General features: G+C 44.9%; 1 protein-coding gene across 3 annotated transcripts in view; it reads left to right on the top strand.

Moving 5' to 3' along the window:
* Window positions 1–743: 743 nt before the first annotated feature.
* Window positions 744–19108, top strand: part of tulp4a (TUB like protein 4a) — a 469011-nt gene continuing 450646 nt past the window's right edge. For all 3 annotated transcript variants that reach the window (XR_013499659.1, XM_078229991.1, XM_078229993.1), the window contains exon 1: window positions 744–2759. Coding sequence is in view for 2 of the 3 variants with exons in the window: in XM_078229991.1 (XP_078086117.1) it covers window positions 2508–2759 (252 nt within the window). In the remaining variant the exon portion in view is untranslated. The remainder of the gene's footprint in view (window positions 2760–19108) is intronic.

Below are 19108 nucleotides of genomic sequence, written 5' to 3'. Positions count from 1 at the left end.
TGGAGAAAATACAAAGGTGATTCACAAAAATGATCCCAGGCATAAAGAACTGTAGATATGAGGATAGATTGGAGCGGGTGGGGCTATTTTCCTTGCAGAAAGGAAGGTTGAGAGGAGACTTGTTAGAGATATTCAAGAACCTGAGGGGTGTGGGCGGGATAAACAGTGAGAAACTGTTCCCACTCGAGAGCATTGAGTACTGGAGGGCACAGATTCAAAATAATTGGCAGAAGGAGTAAAGGAGTAAAAAAGGGTGGTTGGAGTCTGGAACAAAACTTCCTGAGAGGCGAAGGCAGCTTCGGTTGATGTAACCAAAAGGGAATTGGGTTGTTATCTGAGAAGAAAGAATGTGCACAGTTCCGAGGATCAAGCAGGGGAATGGAACTAGATAAAATATTCTTTTGGAGATCCTGTGCAGACTCGATGAGCTACATAGCTTCCTTCTGCACTGTCAAGATTCAGTGAAATCATAATTCAAAAGTAAAATATTGCAGATGTGGGAATCCGAATAAAACAAAAAGTGTGGAAAATTCGTAGCTGACAGAATCCGTGCAGAAGGAAACACAATTAAAGATACAGATGTAAGCAGCTCTGACAGCATCAGTGGAGAGGAACATTTCTCATGCTGCCAGACTTACTGAATATTTTCATAATTAACTGTTCATTTTTATTTTACATAATAATAAACTTGCAGTGGATAATATAATTTATGGTAAGAAGTCTCACAACACCAGGTTAAAGTCCAACAGGTTTATTTGGTAGCAAATACCATAAGCTTTCGGAGCACAGCTCCTTCGTCAGATGGAGTGGATATCTGTTCTCAAACAGTGCAAACAGACACAGAAATCAAATTACAGAATACTGATTAGAATGCAAATCTCTACAGCCAGCCAGGTCTTAAATGTGGGTGGAGGGAGCATTCAACACAGGTTAAAGAGATGTGTATTGTCTCCAGACAGAACAGCTAGTGAAATTCTGCAAGTCCAGGAGGCAAGCTGTGGGGGTTACTGATAATGTGACATAAATCCAACATCCCGGTTTAGGCCGTCCTCATGTGTGCGGAACTTGGCTATCAGTTTCTGCTCAGTGACTCTGCGCTGTCGTGTGTCGTGAAGGCCGCCTTGGAGAACGCTTACCTGAAGATCCAAGGCTGAATGCCCGTGACTGCTGAAGTGCTCCCCCACAGGAAGAGAACAGTCTTGCCTGGTTATTGTCGAGCGGTGTTCATTCATCCGTTGTCGTAGCGTCTGCATGGTTTCCCCAATGTACCATGCCTCAGGACATCCTTTCTTGCAGCGTATCAGGTAGACAACGTTGGCCGAGTTGCAAGAGTAGGTACCGTGTACCTGGTAGATGGTGTTCTCACGTGAGATGATGGCATCCGTGTCGATGATCCGGCACGTCTTGCAGAGGTTGCTGTGGCAGGGTTGTGTGGTGTCGTGGTCACTGTTCTCCTGAAGGCTGGGTAGATTGCTGCGGACAATGGTCTGTTTGAGGTTGCGTGGTTGTTTGAAGGCAAGAAGTGGGGGTGTGGGGATGGCCTTGGCGAGATGTTCGTCTTCATCAATGACATGTTGAAGACTCCGGAGGAGATGCCGTAGCTTCTCCGCTCCGGGGAAGTACTGGACGACGACGGGTACTCTGTCCACCGTGTCCCGTGTTTGTCTTCTGAGGAGGTCGGTGCGGTTTTTCGCTGTGGCGCGTCGGAACTGTTGATCGATGAGTCGAGCGCCATATCCTGTTCTTATAATTTATAACAGCTTTACAGAGCCCGACCCTATCACCACTCACTCATTGTTCAAGTTGTTCCTTTCGTAGCAAAACACCTGAAACTGCTACAACATTGCAGGTACGCCGCGGCGGGAACGCGCACGCTGGCGCGGGACTGAACTACCTCATCACGTTAAGCAGCTGCTCCGTGCAGCCTGACGCTAAACGGCATTCTGCGTGTGCGAGGGAGTCTGCTGGAGCCAAGCATCAGCCGGATCGATGGATCAGGCGGGGAGGGGGTTGTTGGGGTTTTCACAGTAGTGCCCGTGCGGAACCGAATGAGTAAACTGATGGTGCTGACAGGTGACGCTGTCCCCTTCACCCAAAGGCAGCCTTTTCATACGACGAGAGGTTGGCGGTGGCGCCTCAGCGCGAGCGGAGGCGCGCGCACACTCCCAGGTCTCCCTTCACACAAGCTCGAGCCAAGCGGGCGCTCCTGGGTTAACGGTTATAATCACGACTGAGGCGACGACCCCCCCCCCCGGGAGTCGCGCCACAGCAGACCGGGCTGCTGGTCTCCCCGCGGCAAACCGTCGCTGCTTTCCTTGCTGGCCTACAGTCAGGAGGTTCAGTTCAGGATAAACAGCCGCCCCCGCCCCGCTTCGAATCGCATCCCCTCCTTTGGCCACTTCCAGCCCTTCTTCGCCCCGCCCCAGGCTTCCGATGCTGTCACTCGAAGTCGCCTAGGAACGCGCTCCTTCGGCGTGTATTTGATTTGCAGCTGCGGCCCCAGCGGGATGTTCGCAGCGGTGGAACAGGGCTCGGTGCTGTGCAGTGATTCCAACATCCTCTGCATGTCCTGGAAGGGCCGTGTGCCCAAGAGTGAGAAGGAGAAGCCCGTTTGTCGGAGGCGCTGTTACGAGGAAGGCTGGCTGGCTACTGGCAACGGCAGAGGGGTGGTTGGCGTGACTTTCACTGCGAGCCACTGCAAGAGGGAGCGCAATACTCCGCAGAGGATCAACTTTAACTTGCGAGGCCACAACAACGAGGTGAGACTTTGAAAGAACTACATTCGAGGCCGCGGCTCATTGCGCGACTTTCAGGTCTTTAAACCGACATCATGGTGCAGGACCATACATGGACGCGGCTGATGGAAGAGCGGGTGCGATCATGAAAGCTGGTCTGGTATTTCTAGTGCTCAAACGTATTTTACGTGTCTTTTCCCTCTTCAGATGCACGTTTATTTTCTTTTATCCCCACTGGAACATTTAACTTGAATTGACTTAAAGATTAATTTGTATTATAACTTCACCTTGCATTAGAGCTTTGGATGGCCACCTTGCTTGTCTCTGGAGATGGTGGTACGAGATCTTCTGGAGGATATGGTCATGTTAATGAGAAGGTTGATGCTTATGTAGAGCAGAAGAACGCCAGTGCGATACCAACTCTAATTCTAAAATATCGGCCCCCAGACCACGTTCAGAAATAGTCTTAAATTTATAGAGGCTCATGAATTTTATTCTGATGGAGTGAGTTCTCATTCGGGCTATTATATTATGTTGCAGCAGAACCTTTTGCTGCCTGTGATCTTCCATTTGTTGGTGCCTTTAACATTATTTTAGTCACTGCACTATTGGCTGTTTTAGTGCTTCAAGAGAAAGTTAATTATAGTTGAGTGAATTTAAAATCCTATTCCAATCTTGAGTTTGATCAAATAACTTAAATGGTTTCAATTTTCATTATGGCCTGTTGAGTTTTTGTCTAGAGAATAGAAAGGCCATAAGTTAACTGAAAATCTACCTTGGGTGCAATATTTAAAATTTGGTTGCAACACCACGCAAATAAAAACTGTGAAATTATGATAAGTCAGACTTAGATGACAGAAATTTCCAGTTATGTCGAAGTTGTCAACCGTTCCCACCAGCAGAATAGCAAATCCCATTGAATGATGCCCGTGATTTGCTGAAATTCCGCACTAATTACTCTGGATTAGCTGAACTTTTCTAACCTTATCATAAGACCTGCGCTTCCAATCAGTTAGACATAAAGAACATGAAACCAAGGACAGTTGAGGAAGCCAACATTTGCCATCGAGATCATCTTGGGAAATGATGTGCTAAACCTGTGAGAAAGTCAAGGTTTGTGTTTTGGAGAGAAGGTGATGTTGATTCAGCAAGTGAAAACCTTGGCGTAAAGGGGAAAGTGGGCATTGCAAAGGAATGGGAAAATCCGCTATCAAGTTTGTCCACCATTATGAAATGGGAGTGAAAATCTTGGAACAGTTGGACGTACAGCCATTCTCTCTAGCAAGGAAGTGGATGTGAGAAGCTTCATTTCCCAAAGTTGAAGCAGTTAGAATCATAGAGTCCCTACAGTACAGAAGGAGGCCATTTGACCCATCGAGTTTGTACTGACCACGATCTTACCCAGACCCTATTCCCGTAACCCCACACATTTACCCTGCTAATCCCCCTGACACTAGGGTCAATTTAACATGGCCAATCAACCTAGCCCACATATCTTTGGACTGGGAGGAAACCGGAGCACCCGGAGGAAACCCACGCAGACATGGGGAGGAAGTGCAAACTCCACACAGACAGTGGCCCGAGGAATTGAACCTGGGTCCCTGGCACTGTGAGGCAGCAGTGTTAACCACTGTTCCACTGCCATCCCTGCTAACGTGGTTGAATGCAGCCTGAGCAGAGGATGTGCCCATCTCTAGTCCATTCCTCTGTCACCTGGAATTCACTGCAGTGAAGGATTGCTGGACCGATTCAAGGGATGACACTGCGTATGGTAGAGGGCGAGGGTGCCGCGGTTACAGCAGCAATGTCAGATGATTGGCTCCAAAGTGGTCCCACCCACATCTTGAATGAACATGCACCAAGAGACATTTTTAATGTGGATGTCTTTTGCCAGACCACACTTTGACGCTTAAAGGTGAAACATGTAATGCTGGAAAGTGGAGCAAGAGGAATTCCTGTCTGCTTCTTATGATGGCCAACTCCAAGAAACCATCTTGATTTGCGTATGTCAAGACACTATCTACACTGTGTAGATTCTACATGATACAAGGCTAACAAAACTGCCTAGATCTCTGACCCTTTTCAATGCAAAACTGCAGTGTTTTGCAAGGTCCAGTCATTGTAAGGTGTTAACAAATTGAATAAAGCCTTTCTTCTTGTATTTACTACTTTGTTTTCATTTGACAAATCTGTTTTCACAAGGATCACGCTTGTAAGCCTATCAGGATATATAGAGATGCATTTGTTAGGGAATAAGGCTCTTTTGGCTATTACAAAGCTCTGTTTAACACATATTTTGAGATGGTTCCCCTAGTATTCATTGAGATTTTACTGTATTTGATACTTAACTGATTATAGGCTAGTCAGCATTGTTTGAAGGTGTTATACTCACGACAGGGCATAGGTTGAGCCAGAGAATATATCCGTCAGGAATCTGAGGTGATGTCGTTATTGAGAAAATTGCAGACTGGAAGATTTTGCTATATAGTAAATAGATTTCTTGGAGTTTACATCAACTTTGTAATGTTTGTCAACATGATAAATCCTTATGTGAACTTTGATTAACATCATATGAACATAGAATGTTGATCAATTTTTTTTCCAAAGCAACCATTAAATATCCTCCAGCCATTGTGAATGAAAGAGAGAGCCTACATCTGATTTCTTGCTTACAATTGTGGCTGGGTAGTGCAGCAGAAGCTGCACTTGCAAAATTAAATCTAGGTTTTGAATGGAAGGCAAAATTTTTTACCTTGCTTTGCATACCAGTCTGGCAATTGCAGCTTCAGAATTGGGCTGCAAGTAGTTTGGCTGGTAGCTGTCTGAAGCAGCACCTCTTCTTGACTGAGGGGAGTTAGTCTCGCCTCCAGTCAAATAACACTTGAGCATGAAATGGTTGTGGGGCAGCCAGTATTGGTGTCGATGTTTTGCTACCTCGGATGGCGGGAAGGGAAAACACCATCTGCAATATCATATATTCTGATTGTTAACTATTGTTAAAAATCTGTCAAATGACCATGAATTTGAATTTTGTTTGACATTTTACAAAGTACGTATTCAAGATGTGCATGATTTGACAAATTGTTCTCTACTGATCTGTAGTGAAGTTTCGGCTTTTTTGTGAAATTATGTCTAAATTGCCACCTCAACCGCAAATTTGTTCCACAAAATGGTCAATCGGGTAGCCTTGTATTCACCAAATCGTACTTTACAAACTTCCAGGCATCACCGTCCTTGGGTATGTCCTGACGCACCAGAGGTGGAGGCAAACTGGCATACAGTTGGGAGGGCCTTGGGAGTCCCCAACATTGACTGTGCAGTCTATGAAGTCTTATGGCATCAGGTCAAATATGGACAAAGAAAACTCCTGTTGATTAGCACCTGCTGCTATCCCCTCCTTCCTGTTTTGATGAATCAATATTCCTCCATGTTAGAACAAAGAACAATACAGCACAGGAACAGGCCCTTCAGCCCTCCAAGCCCGCGACGCTCCCTGGCGCAAACTAGTCCATTCTTTTGTATCCCTCCATTCCCACTCCATTCATGTGGCTATCTAGATAAGTCTTAAATGTTCCCAGTGTGTCCACCTCCACCACCTTGTCCGGCAGCCCTCCTCCTCCTCCTCCTCCTCCTCCTCCTCCTCCTCCTCCTCTCCTCTCTCTCTCCCCCCCCCCCCCCCCCCCCCCCCCCCCCCCCCCCCCCCCCCCCCCCCCCACCACCACCACCACCACCACCACCACTTTAGGAACATTTAAGCGGTTATTGGATAGGCACATGGAGCACACCAGGATGATAGGGAGTGGGATAGCTTGATCTTGGTTTCAGATAAAGCTCGGCACAACATCGTGGGCCGAAGGGCCTGTTCTGTGCTGTACTGTTCTATGTTCTATGTTTTATGTCATGCTATCAGAGATGTTTTCTTAAAATCCATGTAAATGACATTACCCTGATTCCCTTCATCAATCTTATTTGTTACTACTTCATAGAAGTTCAATTCGATTAGTCAAAGACTATATAGAAATTAAGCCCAATTGCAATCAACTCGACCACAATTAATTTTAACTCCGTTTGAACAAGGGTTTTAACCTGTAAGATGAGACCGGATTCGAATGGCAAATTAAAAGTCTATTAAAAGATTACTTGTTGATATTTTGTGCATATCAAAATATGGAATGAAGAACATAGAACAGTACAGCACAGAACAGGCCCTTCGGCCCACGATGTTGTGCCGAGCTTTATCTGAAACCAAGATCAAGCTATCCCACTCCCTATCATCCTGGTGTGCTCCATGTGCCTATCCAATAACCGCTTAAATGTTCCTAAAGTGTCTGACTCCACTATTACTGCAGGCAGTCCATTCCACATCCCAACCACTCTCTGCGTAAAGAACCTACCTCTGATATCCTTCCTATATGGTTTGGAGGGTAGGTCTTATGAGGAAAGGTTGCGGGAGCTAGGGCTGTTCTCTCTGGAGGGAGGAGGCTGAGGGGAGACTTAATAGAGGTTTATAAAATGATGAAGGGGATAGATAGAGTGAACGTTCAAAGACTATTTCCTCGGGTGGATGGAGCTATTACAAGGGTTCGTGGTGGGAGATATAGGAAGGATATCAGAGGTAGGTTCTTTACGCAGAGAGTGGTTGGGATGTGGAATGGACTGCCTGCAGTGATAGTGGAGTCAGACACTTTAGGAACATTTAAGCGGTTATTGGATAGGCACATGGAGCACACCAGGATGATAGGGAGTGGGATAGCTTGATCTTGGTTTCAGATAAAGCTCGGCACAACATCGTGGGCCGAAGGGCCTGTTCTGTGCTGTACTGTTCTATGTTCTATGTTCTATATCTCCCACCATGAACCCTATAGTTATGCCCCCTTGTAATAGCTCCATCCACCCGAGGAAATAGTCTTTGAACGTTCACTCTATCTATCTCCTTCATCATTTTATAAACCTCTATTAAGTCTCCCCTCAGCCTCCTCCGCTCCAGAGAGAACAGCCCTAGCTCCCTCAACCTTTCCTCATAAGACCTACCCTCCAAACCAGGCAGCATCCTGGTAAATCTCCTCTGCACTCTCTCCAATGCTTCCACATCCTTCTTATAGTGAGGTGACCAGAACTGCACACAATATTCCAAATGTGGTCTCACCAAGGTCCTGTACAGTTGCAGCATAACCCCACGGCTCTTAAACTCCAACCCCCTGTTAATAAAAGCTAACACACTATAGGCCTTCTTCACAGCTCTATCCACTTGAGTGGCAACCTTCAGAGATCTGTGGATATGGACCCCAAGATCTCTCTGTTCCTCCACAGTCTTCAGAACCCTACCTTTGACCCTGTAATCCACATTTAAATTAGACCTACCAAAATGAATCACCTCACATTTATCAGGGTTAAACTTCATTTGCCATTTTTCAGCCCAGCTTTGCATCCTATCTATGTCTCTTTGCAGCCTACAACAGCCCTCCACCTCATCCACTACTCCACCAATCTTGGTGTCATCAGCAAATTTACTGATCCACCCTTTAGCTCCCTCCTCTAAGTCATTAATAAAAATCACAAAGAGCAGAGGACCAAGCACTGATCCCTGTGGCACTCCGTTAGCAACCTGCCTCCAGTCCGAAAATTTTCCATCCACCACCACCACCCTCTGTCTTCGATCAGATAGCCAGTTACCTATCCAATCGGCCAACCTTCCCTCTATCCCACACCTCCTTACTTTTATCATAAGCCGACCATGGGGGACCTTATCAAACGCCTTACTAAAATCCATGTATATGACATCAACTGCCCTACCTTCATCAACACACTTAGTTACCACCTCAAAAAATTCTATCAAATTTGTGAGGCACGACTTGCCCTTCACAAATCCGTGCTGACTATCCCGGATTAATCCGCATCTTTCTAAATGGTCGTAAATCCCATCCTTAAGGACCTTTTCCATCAATTCACCAACCGGCGAAGTAAGACTAACTGGTCTATAATTACCAGGGTCATTTCTATTCCCTTTCTTAAACAGAGGAACAACAATTAAGCCTGAATATATTTATTCGGGCTTAAGTATGGTTTCGTATGGACACGCATCTGATGTTTTGACCAACTAACAACCTTTCCAAGCCGGGCAAATTTCTAATAACTCATTAACGCTTCCTTGACCTTGTTAGCTTAATAAAGTTAAGTTTCATTTTATAGTCTTAAAAATGATCAAGTCCTACTAAAAATTGCTATCCATATCCACTTACTGTCCTCAGATTGAAGAGGAAATATATCTGGAATATATTGATCCCTCACTACTTAAGTGAACCCTTTATTTCCTTTGCATCATATTAGTGATAAGTAAACATTATCTTAAATCCTTTAACTCTTTTTATGTAGATCAGCTATCATTGATGCAATCAAAACAATCTCAGAATTGTTATGATCGCCTATTGTGTCTGCGCCAGCTTTCCAAAGAGGCATTGACTTTGTGCCACTCTCCTGCCTTTTTCCTGTATCCTTGCACATTATTTCTATTCATCTTGAATGCCTTGGTTGAACCTGCCTCCACCACACTTCCAGGCCCGAGCCACCCATTGTATGAAAAGATTTTTTTTCGTCATGTTTGCTTTTTTTGCAAATCACTTTAGAACATAGAACGGTACAGCACAGGAAAGGCTCTGCGACCCACGATGTTGTGCTGAACATGATGCCTAATTAAATTCATTCCTTCTGCCTGCTCTTGGTCCATATTCCTTTATTCCTTGCATATTCATGTGCTTGTCTAAAATGCTCCAATCGTATCTGCCTCAACCACCACCCCTGTCAGCGTGTTCCAAACACCTACTACTCTGTTTTTTAAAAAAAACAACTTGCCCCACATATTTCCTCTGAACCTTCCCCCTCTCACCTTACGTACATGCCTCCTAGCATTAGACATTTCAACTCTGGGGGAAAAAGGTTGATTGTTAACCTTATGCCCCTCATAATTTTATAGATTTCGATCTGGTCTCTGCCACTCTAGAGAAAACAACTCTAGTTTGTCCAGTCTCTCCTTGTAGCTCATTTCCTCTAATCCAGGCAGCATCCTGGTAAACCTCTTCTGCACTCTCTCCAAAGCCTCCACATCCTTCCTGTAATGTGGCGATCAGAATTGAATGCAAAGTGTGGCCTAACCAAAGTTTTATAGAGCTCCAACATGACATCGTGATTCTTGCTCAATGCCCCATCCAATAAAGACAAGCATGCCATACGCCGCCTTTATCACCCTTAACTGCTTGTGTAGCCACTTTCAGGGAGCTATGGACTTGAACTCCAAGTTCCTTCTGTACATCAATGCTGTTCAGGGTCCTGCCATTAACTGTATACTTACCCTTGACATTTGATGTCCCAAAGTGTAGCACCTCATACTTGCCTGGATTAAACTCCATCTGCCACTTCTCCGCCCATATTTGCAACTGATCTGTATCCTTTGACAACCTTCTACACTATCCACACCTCCACCGATCTTTGTGTCAGCTGCAAATTTACTAACCCACCCATCTACATTTTCATCCAAGTCGTTTATGTATATCACAATCAGCAGAGGTCCCTGTACGGATCCCTGTGGAACACCACGAGTCACACACCTCCAGCCAGAAAAACACCCTTCCACCACTACTCTCTCACTTCCATGGACAAGCCAATTCTGAATCCAAGCGGCCAAGTCGCCATGAATGCCATACATCTTAATCTTCTGGATGAGCCTACCATCAGGGACCTTGTCAAAAGCCTAACTAAAATCCATGTAGACAACATCACTGCTCTACCCTCATCGATTACTTTCGTCGCCATCTCAAAAAAAATCTATCAAGTTAGTGAGACATGACCTGCCCCGCACAAAGCCATGCTGACTTTCCCTAATTAGGCCATGCTTTTCCAAAATGTGTGTAAATCCTCTCCAATAGCTTCCCAACCACCGATGTGAAACTCACCAGTCTATAATTTCATGGATTATCCCTATTTCCTTTCTTGAACAGAGGAACACCATTAGCTACTCACCAGTCATCTGGGACCTCTCCAGCGGCTAGCGAGGATACAAAGATTTTTGCCAGGGCCCCAGCAATCTCCTCTCTTGCCCCTCTCAACCTGGGGTAAATCACATCAGGCCCTGGGGACCTATTGGCCTTGATGCTGTTCAAGAGATCCAGCACCATTTCTTTCTTGATCTCAAAATGCCCTAGCATATTAGCATGCTCCACACTAATCCCGCTATTCTCCATATCCTTCTTGGTAAATAGTGATACAAAATATTCATTTAGAATCTCGCTCACATCCTCTGCCTCCAAGCACAAGTTCCCTCCTTTATCCTTGAGTGGTCCTACCGTCTCCCTAGTTATCCTCTTGTTTTTAATGTATGTATAAAATGCCTTGGGATTCTCTTTAACCCTACTTGCCAAGGTCATTTCATGGCCCCTCCTTGCTCTCCTAATTCCCTGCTTGAGTTCTTTCCTGCTTTATTTATATTCCTCACAGGCCCTATCCGATTTTGGCTTCCTAAACCTTACATATGCTTTTTTTCCTTTTTGACTAAATTCACAACCTCCCTCATTATCCAAGGGTCCCTTACCTTACCATCCTTGTCCTTCCTCCTTACTAGAACATGCTGGTTCTGAACTCTGATTAGTAGATCTTTAAACAACTCCCACATGTCAAATGTGGACTTGCCAAATATCAGCTGCTCCCAATCTACTCTCCCAACTCTTGCCTAATGCTGTCATAATTTGCCCTTCCCCAATTTAGTACTTTCTCACAAGGCCCTAACTTATCCTTAAAACTTAGGAATTTTGATCACTGTTTCCAAAATGCTCTCCCACTGATAGATCCATAACCTGGCCAGGCTCATTTGCCAATACAAGGTCTAGAATGGCCTCTCCTTTAGTTGGACTATTCATATACTGTTTCAAGAAACCCTCTTGGATACACCGAACAAATTCTGTCCCGTCTCAGCTTATTGCTCTAAGGAAGTCCCAATCAATATTGGGGAAGTTAAAGTCACCCACTATGACAACCCTGTTGTTATTGCATCTTTCCATAATCTGCCTACATATTTGTTCCTCATGTCCTGGTGGCGGTTGTGGGGGGTTTAGTATAATCCCATCGCAGTGATTGCACCCTTCTTATTTTTTAAATCTGTGCTCTCTCGTTCTCGATCCTTTTACAAGCTGGAACAATTTCTCTCTACCTACTCTGTCCAACTCCCCTCATGATTTTAAGCATCTCTATCAAATTTCCTCTTCGTTTTCTCTGGGTAATGAGACAGGAATAATTAATGATCTTACAGTTAGGGGTCCTCTTGGAAGAAGCGATCACAATATGGTTGAATTTAAAATACAGGTGGAACATGAGAAGGTAAAATCCACTACCAGTGTCTTGTGCTTAAGCAAAGGAGACTATAATGGGATGAAGGAGGAGTTGGCTAAGGTAGATGGGGAACAAAAACTTTATAGTGGGACAATTGCGGAATAGTGGAGGGCTCTCAAATGATATTTCAGTGCTCAGCAAAATTATATACCAGTGATCAGGAAGAACTATAGAAAAAGATAATCAGCCATGGATATCTAAGGAAATAAAGGAGGGATCAAATTGAAAGAAAATGCAGATATAGTGGCAAAGATTAGTAGGAAACTAGAGGATTGGAAAATCTTTAAAGGTCAACAGAAAGCCACGAAAAAATTATTTAAAAAAGTAAGATGGATTATGAGAGTAAACTAGCTCAGAATATAAAAACAGATAGCAAAAAATTTCCACAAATATATAAAACGAAAAAGAGTGGCTAAAGTAAACATTCGACCTTTGGGGGATGTAATAACTGAGAATGAGGAAATGGCCGAGGCATTGAACAGGTATTTGAGAAGGAACTTCTTCACCCAAAGGGTTGTGAATCTGTGGAATTCCCTGTCCAGTGAAGCAGTTGAGGCTGCCTCATTGAATGTTTTTAAGGCAAGGATAGATACATTTTTGAAGAGTAAAAGAATTAAAGGTTATGGTGAGTGGGAGGGTAAGTGGAGCTGAGTCCACAAAAATATCAGCCATGTTCTTGTGAATGGCGGAGCAGGCTCGAGGGGCCAGATGAGCCTACTCCTGTTCCTAGTTCTTATGTTCTTAAGATAACAGTCCCAGCCTCACCACATAACTGAAGTTTCTCATCTACCATCCTTGTAAATCTCTTCTGTGTCTCTGCACTGTTCATATCCTTCCTATAGTGTGGTGTGCAGAACTGTTCACAATACTCCAGTTAGGTTCTCAACTAGTGTCTTATACAAGTTCAGCATAGCCTCCTTGCCTTTGTACGCTATGCCTCTATTACTTCTTGTTCTCTACTTCTCTATTACCCAGGGTACTACTTGTTTCGTTAACTGCCCTCTCCACCTATCCTGCCATCTTCAGTGATTTGTGCACAGATGCACCCAGGTTCCTCTGTTCCTGCACCCACTTAAAAATTGTACCCTTTGTTTTATGTTGTCTTTGATTTGATTTATTATTGTCGCATGTATTAGTATACAGTGAACAGTATTGTTTTTTGCATGCTATATAAAGCATACCGTTCATAGAGAAGTAAAGGAGAGAGTGCAGAATGTAGTGTTACAGTAATAGCTAGCGTGTAGAGAAAGATCAACTTAGTGCGAGGTAGGTCCATTCAGAAATCTGATGGCAGCAGGGAAGAAACTGTTCTTGAGTTGGTTTGTATCTTTTTCCCGACGGAAGAAGGTGGAAGAGAGAATGTCTGGGGTACGTGGAGTGTTTAATTATGCTGGCTGCTTTTTTGAGGTAGCGGGAAGTGTAGGCAGTGGATGGGAGGCTGGTTTGCGTGATGGACTGGGCTTCATTCGTGACCCTTTGCAGTTTCTTGCGGTCTTGGGCAGAGCAGGAGCCATACCAAGCTATCATACAATCAGAAAGAATAAGTTTTACGGTGCATCTGTAAAAGTTGGTGAGAGTCAAACCTGACATGCCAAATTTCCTTAACCCTCTGAGAAAGTAGAGGCATTGGTAGGCTTTCTTAACTATAGTGTCAGCATGACAGGACTAGGATTGGTTGGTGATCTGGACACCTAAAACCTTGAAGCTCTCGACCATTTCTACTTCCTCCCCATTGATGTAGACAGGGGCATGTTTTCCACTACACTTCCTGAAGTTGATGACCATCTCCTTTGTTTTGTTGACATTGAGGGAGAGATTATTGTCGCCGCATCAGCTCACCAGATCCTCCATCTGTTTCCTGTACTCTGTCTCATCATTGTTTGAGATCCGACCCACTATGGCATTGTCATCAGCAAACTTGGAAATAGAGTTGGAGGGGAATTTGGCCATACAGTCATAGGTGTATAAGAAGTATAGTAGGGGGCTGAGGACACAGCCTTGTGGGGCACCCTTGTTGAGGATGATCATGGAGGATGTGTTGTTGCCTATCCTTGCTGATTGCACTATGTGGATTAGGAAGTTCAGGATCCAGTTGCAAAGGGAGGAGCTGAGCCCCAGGAGTTTGAAGATGGGTTTCGTAGGTTTAATGGTGTCGAAGGCTGAGCTGTAGTCAATAAGTAGGAGTCTGACATAGGTATCTTTGTTATCTAGGTGTTCCAGGATTGAATATAGAGCCAGGGAGATGACATCTGCTGTGGACTGTTGCGGCAGTAGTCAAACTGTAGTGGATCCAGGCAATCCAGGAGGCTGGAATTTATTCATGCCATGACTAACCTTTCGAAACACTTCATAATGATGGATGTCAGAGTCACCAGACGATAGTCATTAATGCATGCTGCTTAGTTTTTCTTTGGTACTGGGATGATGGTCGTCTTCTTGAAGCAGATAGGGACCTCAGATTGTTGGAAAGAGAGGTCAAAGATGTCTGCGAATACCCCCGCCAGCTGATCTGTGCAGGATCTGAGTGCTCGTCCGGGTACCCTATCCTGGCCAGTCACTTTCCGTGGGTTGACCTTCGAGAAGGCTGCTCTGACATCTGCAATGGTGACCTCAGATACAGGTTCACCCGTGGTTTCTGGGGTGGAGGGTGTGCTCTCACTGACCTCTTGCTCAAAGGAGGCATAGAATGCATTGAGCTCATCAGGGAGGGGTGTGTTGAAGCAGGTAATTTTAAGCCCATTGTCTGCCCATGTTCTTCCTACCAAAATACATCACCTCGCATTTAATCTGCCGTCTATGTGCTCACTCCACTGACTTGCTTATGTCTTTTGAAGTTCTACACAGTCCTCACAGCTTGCAATACTTCCAGGTTTTAACATATATTAGGCTGATCTTTCTCTACACCCTATCTGTAACTGCAACACTATATTCTGCACCCTCTCCTTTACTTCTCCCCCATGTACTCTGTGGACGTTAAGTTTTGTCTGTATACCATGCAAGAACCAATACTGTTCACTCTGTCCCACCCAATATATGTGGCAATAATAAATCAACTGAAATTCTGTATCATCTGTAAACTTTGAAATTGTCCTCAACACACCCAAAATCTAGATCATTAATAGAGATCAGGAAAAGCAAGTATCTAATACCAGTCCCGGGAGCTCCACTACAAACCTTCCTCCAAACTGGATTGGGGCCATGGACAGTGAGGGAGTGTGAGAGGAGTGGGGCCATTGCCCGCACTATTCCAGTCTATCTATAGATTAAAACTGACCATGATTATTGCCGAACATTTCTGACGAGCTCCTATTATTTCTTCCGTTATTCTTTGTCCTACCACGTGGTTACTGTTAGGGGCCTGTACACCACTCTCGCAAGCAATTTTTTCCCTTTATCATTTTCTCTCCTCTACCGAAACCATTTCCATATCCTGGTTTCCTGAACATGTGCCATTCCTCTCTCTCATCCCATGTACTCCCCACATTGGAGATCTCAATTGCCTGTCGAAGATACACAAGGCCAGCACAACCGGCCGTCCCATCGTATCAGGCAATGGGACCCTGTGTGAGAACCGCTCCAGCTACGTTGAGGGCATCCTGAAACCCATTGTACAAAAAACCCCCAGCTTCTGTTGCGACACTATGGACTTCCTACAGAAACTCAGCACCCATGGAGCAGTTGAACCAGGAGTACTCCTCATCACAATGGATGGCTCGGCACTCTACATTAGCATCCCCCACGACAACAGCATTGCTGCAACTGCCTCAGTACTTAATGCCGACAACTACCGATCTCCAGATACAATTCTACAATTCATCCGCTTCATCCCGGACCACAGCGTCTTCACCTTCAACAACCAGTTCTTCATCCAGACACACGGAACAGTCATGGGGACCAAATCCGCACCTCAATATGCCAACATCTTCATGCGCAGGTTCGAACAAGACCTCTTCACCGCACAGGACCTTCAACCGACACTATACACTAGATACATCAATGACATTTTCTTCCTTTGGACTCGTGGCGAACAATCACTGAAACACCCAATACATGTGACTATTCTGGGGTAGGTGGGGCCTCTACAAACGAGATGGTCTACACCTGAACCAGAGGGGTACCAATATCCTGGGGGGGGAAATTTGCTAATGCTCTTCGGGAGGGTTTAAACTAATTCAGCAGGGGGATGGGAACCTGAATTGTAGCTCCAGTGTACAGGAGGTTGAGAGTAGTGAGGTCATGGATAAGGTTTCAAGGTCGCAGGAGTGTACCAGCAGGCAGGAAGGTGGTTTGAAGTGTGTTTACTTCAACGCCAGGAACATCCGGAATAAGGTGGGTGAACTTGCAGCATGGGTTGGTACCTGGGACTTCGATGTAGTGGCCATTTCGGAGACATGGATAGAGCAGGGACAGGAATGGTTGTTGCAGGTTCCGGGGTTTAGATGTTTCAGTAAGATCAGGAAAGGTGGTAAAAGAGGGAGAGGTGTGGCATTGTTAGTCAAGGACAGTATTACGGTGGCAGAAAGGACATTTGATGAGGACTCGTCTACTGAGGTAGTATGGGCTGAGGTTAGAAACAGGAAAGGCGAGGTCACACTGTTAGGAGTTTTCTATAGGCCTCTGAAAAGTTCCAGAGATGTAGAGGAAAGGATTGCAAAGATGATTCTGGATAGGAGTGAAAGTAACAGGGTAGTTGTTATGGGGGACTTTAACTTTACAAATATTGACTGGAAACGCTATAGTTCGAGTACTTTAGACGGGTCAGTTTTTGTCCAATGTGTGCAGGAGGGTTTCCTGACACAGTATGTAGATAGGCCAACAAGAGGCGAGGCCACATTGGATTTGGTACTGGGTAATTAACCAGGCCAGGTGTTAGATTTAAAGGTAAGTGAGCACTTTGGTGATAGTGACCACAATTCAGTTATGTTTACTTTAGTGATGGAAAAGGATAGGTATATACCGCAGGGCAAGAGTTATAGCTGGGGGAAAGGAAATTATGATGCGATTAGGAGAGATTTAGGATGCATAGGATGGGGAAGGAAACTGCAGGGGATGGGCACAATTGAAATGTGGAGCTTGTTCAAGGAACAGCTACTGCGTGTCCTTAAGTATGTACCTGCCAGGCAGGGAGGAAGTGGTCGAGTGAGGGAACCGTGGTTTACTAAAGAAGTTGAATCTCTTCTGAAGAGGAAGAAGGAGACTTGTGTAAAGATGAGATGTGAAGGCTCAGTTAGGGCGCTTGAGAGTTACAAGTTAGCCAGGAAGGACCTAAAGAGAGAGCTAAGAAGAGCCAGGAGGGGTAATGAGAAGTCTTTGGCAGATAGGATCAAGGAAAACCCTAAAGCTTTCTATAGGTATGTCAAGAATAAAAGAATGACTAGGGTAAGATTAGGGCCAGTCAAGGACAGTAGTGGGAAGTTGTGCGTGGAGTCTGAAGAGATAAGAGAGGCGCTAAATGAATATTTTTTGTCAGTATTCACACAAGAAAAAGACAATGTTGTCGAGGAGAATACTGAGATACAGGCTATTGGACTAGACGGGATTGAGGTTCATAAGGAGGAGGTGTTAGCAATTCTGGAAAGTGTGAAAATAGATAAGTCCCCTGGGTCGGATGGGATTTATCCTAGGATTCTCTGGGAGGCTAGGGAGGAGATTGCAGAGCCTTTGGCTTTGATCTTTATGTCGTCATTGTCAACAGGAATAGTGCCAGAAGACTGGAGGATAGCAAATGTTGTCCCCTTGTTCAAGAAGGGGAGTAGAGACAACCCTGGTAATTATAGACCACTGAGCCTTACTTCTGTTGTGGGCAAAGTTTGGAAAGGATTATAAGAGATAGGATTTTTAAGCATCTAGAAAGGAATAATTTGAATCGGGATAGTCAACACGGTTTTGTGAAGGGAAGGTCGTGCCTCACAAACCTTAATGAGTTCTTTGAGAAGGTGACCAAAGAACTGGATGAGGATAAAGCAGTTGATGTGTATATGGATTTCAGTAAAGTGTTTGATAATGTTCCCCACGGTAAGCTATTGCAGAAAATACAGAGGCATGGGATTGAGGGTGACTTAGCGGTTTGGATCAGAAATTGGCTAGCTGTAAGAAGACAGAGGATGGTGGTTGATGGGAAATGTTCATCCTGGAGTTGAGTTACTAGTGGTATACCACAATGATCTGTTTTGGGGCCACTGCTGTTTGTCATTTTTATAAATGACCTGGATGAGGGTGTAGAAGGATGGGTTAGTAAATTTGCGGATGACTCAAGTTGGTGGAGTTGTGGACAGTGCGGAAGGATGTTGCAGGTTACAGAGGGACATAGATAAGCTGCAGAGCTGGGCTGAGAGGTGGCAAATGGAGTTTAATGCGCAAAAGTGTGAGGTGATTCTCTTTGGAAGGAGTAATAGGAATACAGAGTACTGGGCTAATGGTAAGATACTTGGTAGTGTGGATGAACAGAGAGACCTGGGTGTCCATGTGCATAGATCCCTGAAAGTTGGCACCCAGGTTGATGGGGTTGTTAAGAAGGTGTACAGTGTGTTAGCTTTTATTGGTAGAGGGATTGAGTTTCGGAGCCATGATGTCATGTTGCAGCTGTACAAAGCTCTGGTGTGGCCGCACTTGGAGTATTGCGTACAGTTCTGGTCGCTGCATTATAGGAAGGATGTGGAAGCATTAGAAAGGGTGCAGAGGAGATTTACCAGGATGTTGCCTGGTATGGTGGGAAGGTTTTATGAGGAAAGGCTGAGGGACTTGAGGCTGTTTTCGTTAGAGAGAAGAAGGTTAAGAGGTGACTTAATAGAGGCATACAAGATGATCAGAGGATTAGATAGGGTGGACAGTGAGAGCCTTTTTCCTTGGATGGTGATGGCTTGCACGAGGGGGCATTGCTTTAAATTGGGGGGTGATAGATATAGGACAGATGTCAGAGGTAGGTTCTTTACTTCGAGAGTAGTAAGGGCGTGGAATGCCCTGCCTGCAACAGTAGTGGACTCGCCAACATTAAGGGC

This window comes from Mustelus asterias, chromosome 15 (genome assembly GCF_964213995.1).
Source record: "Mustelus asterias chromosome 15, sMusAst1.hap1.1, whole genome shotgun sequence".
In the NCBI taxonomy this organism is placed as follows: Eukaryota; Metazoa; Chordata; class Chondrichthyes; order Carcharhiniformes; family Triakidae; genus Mustelus; species Mustelus asterias.
Note: the sequence above shows the minus strand (reverse complement) of the source record. Positions and strands in the feature narration are given on the sequence as shown.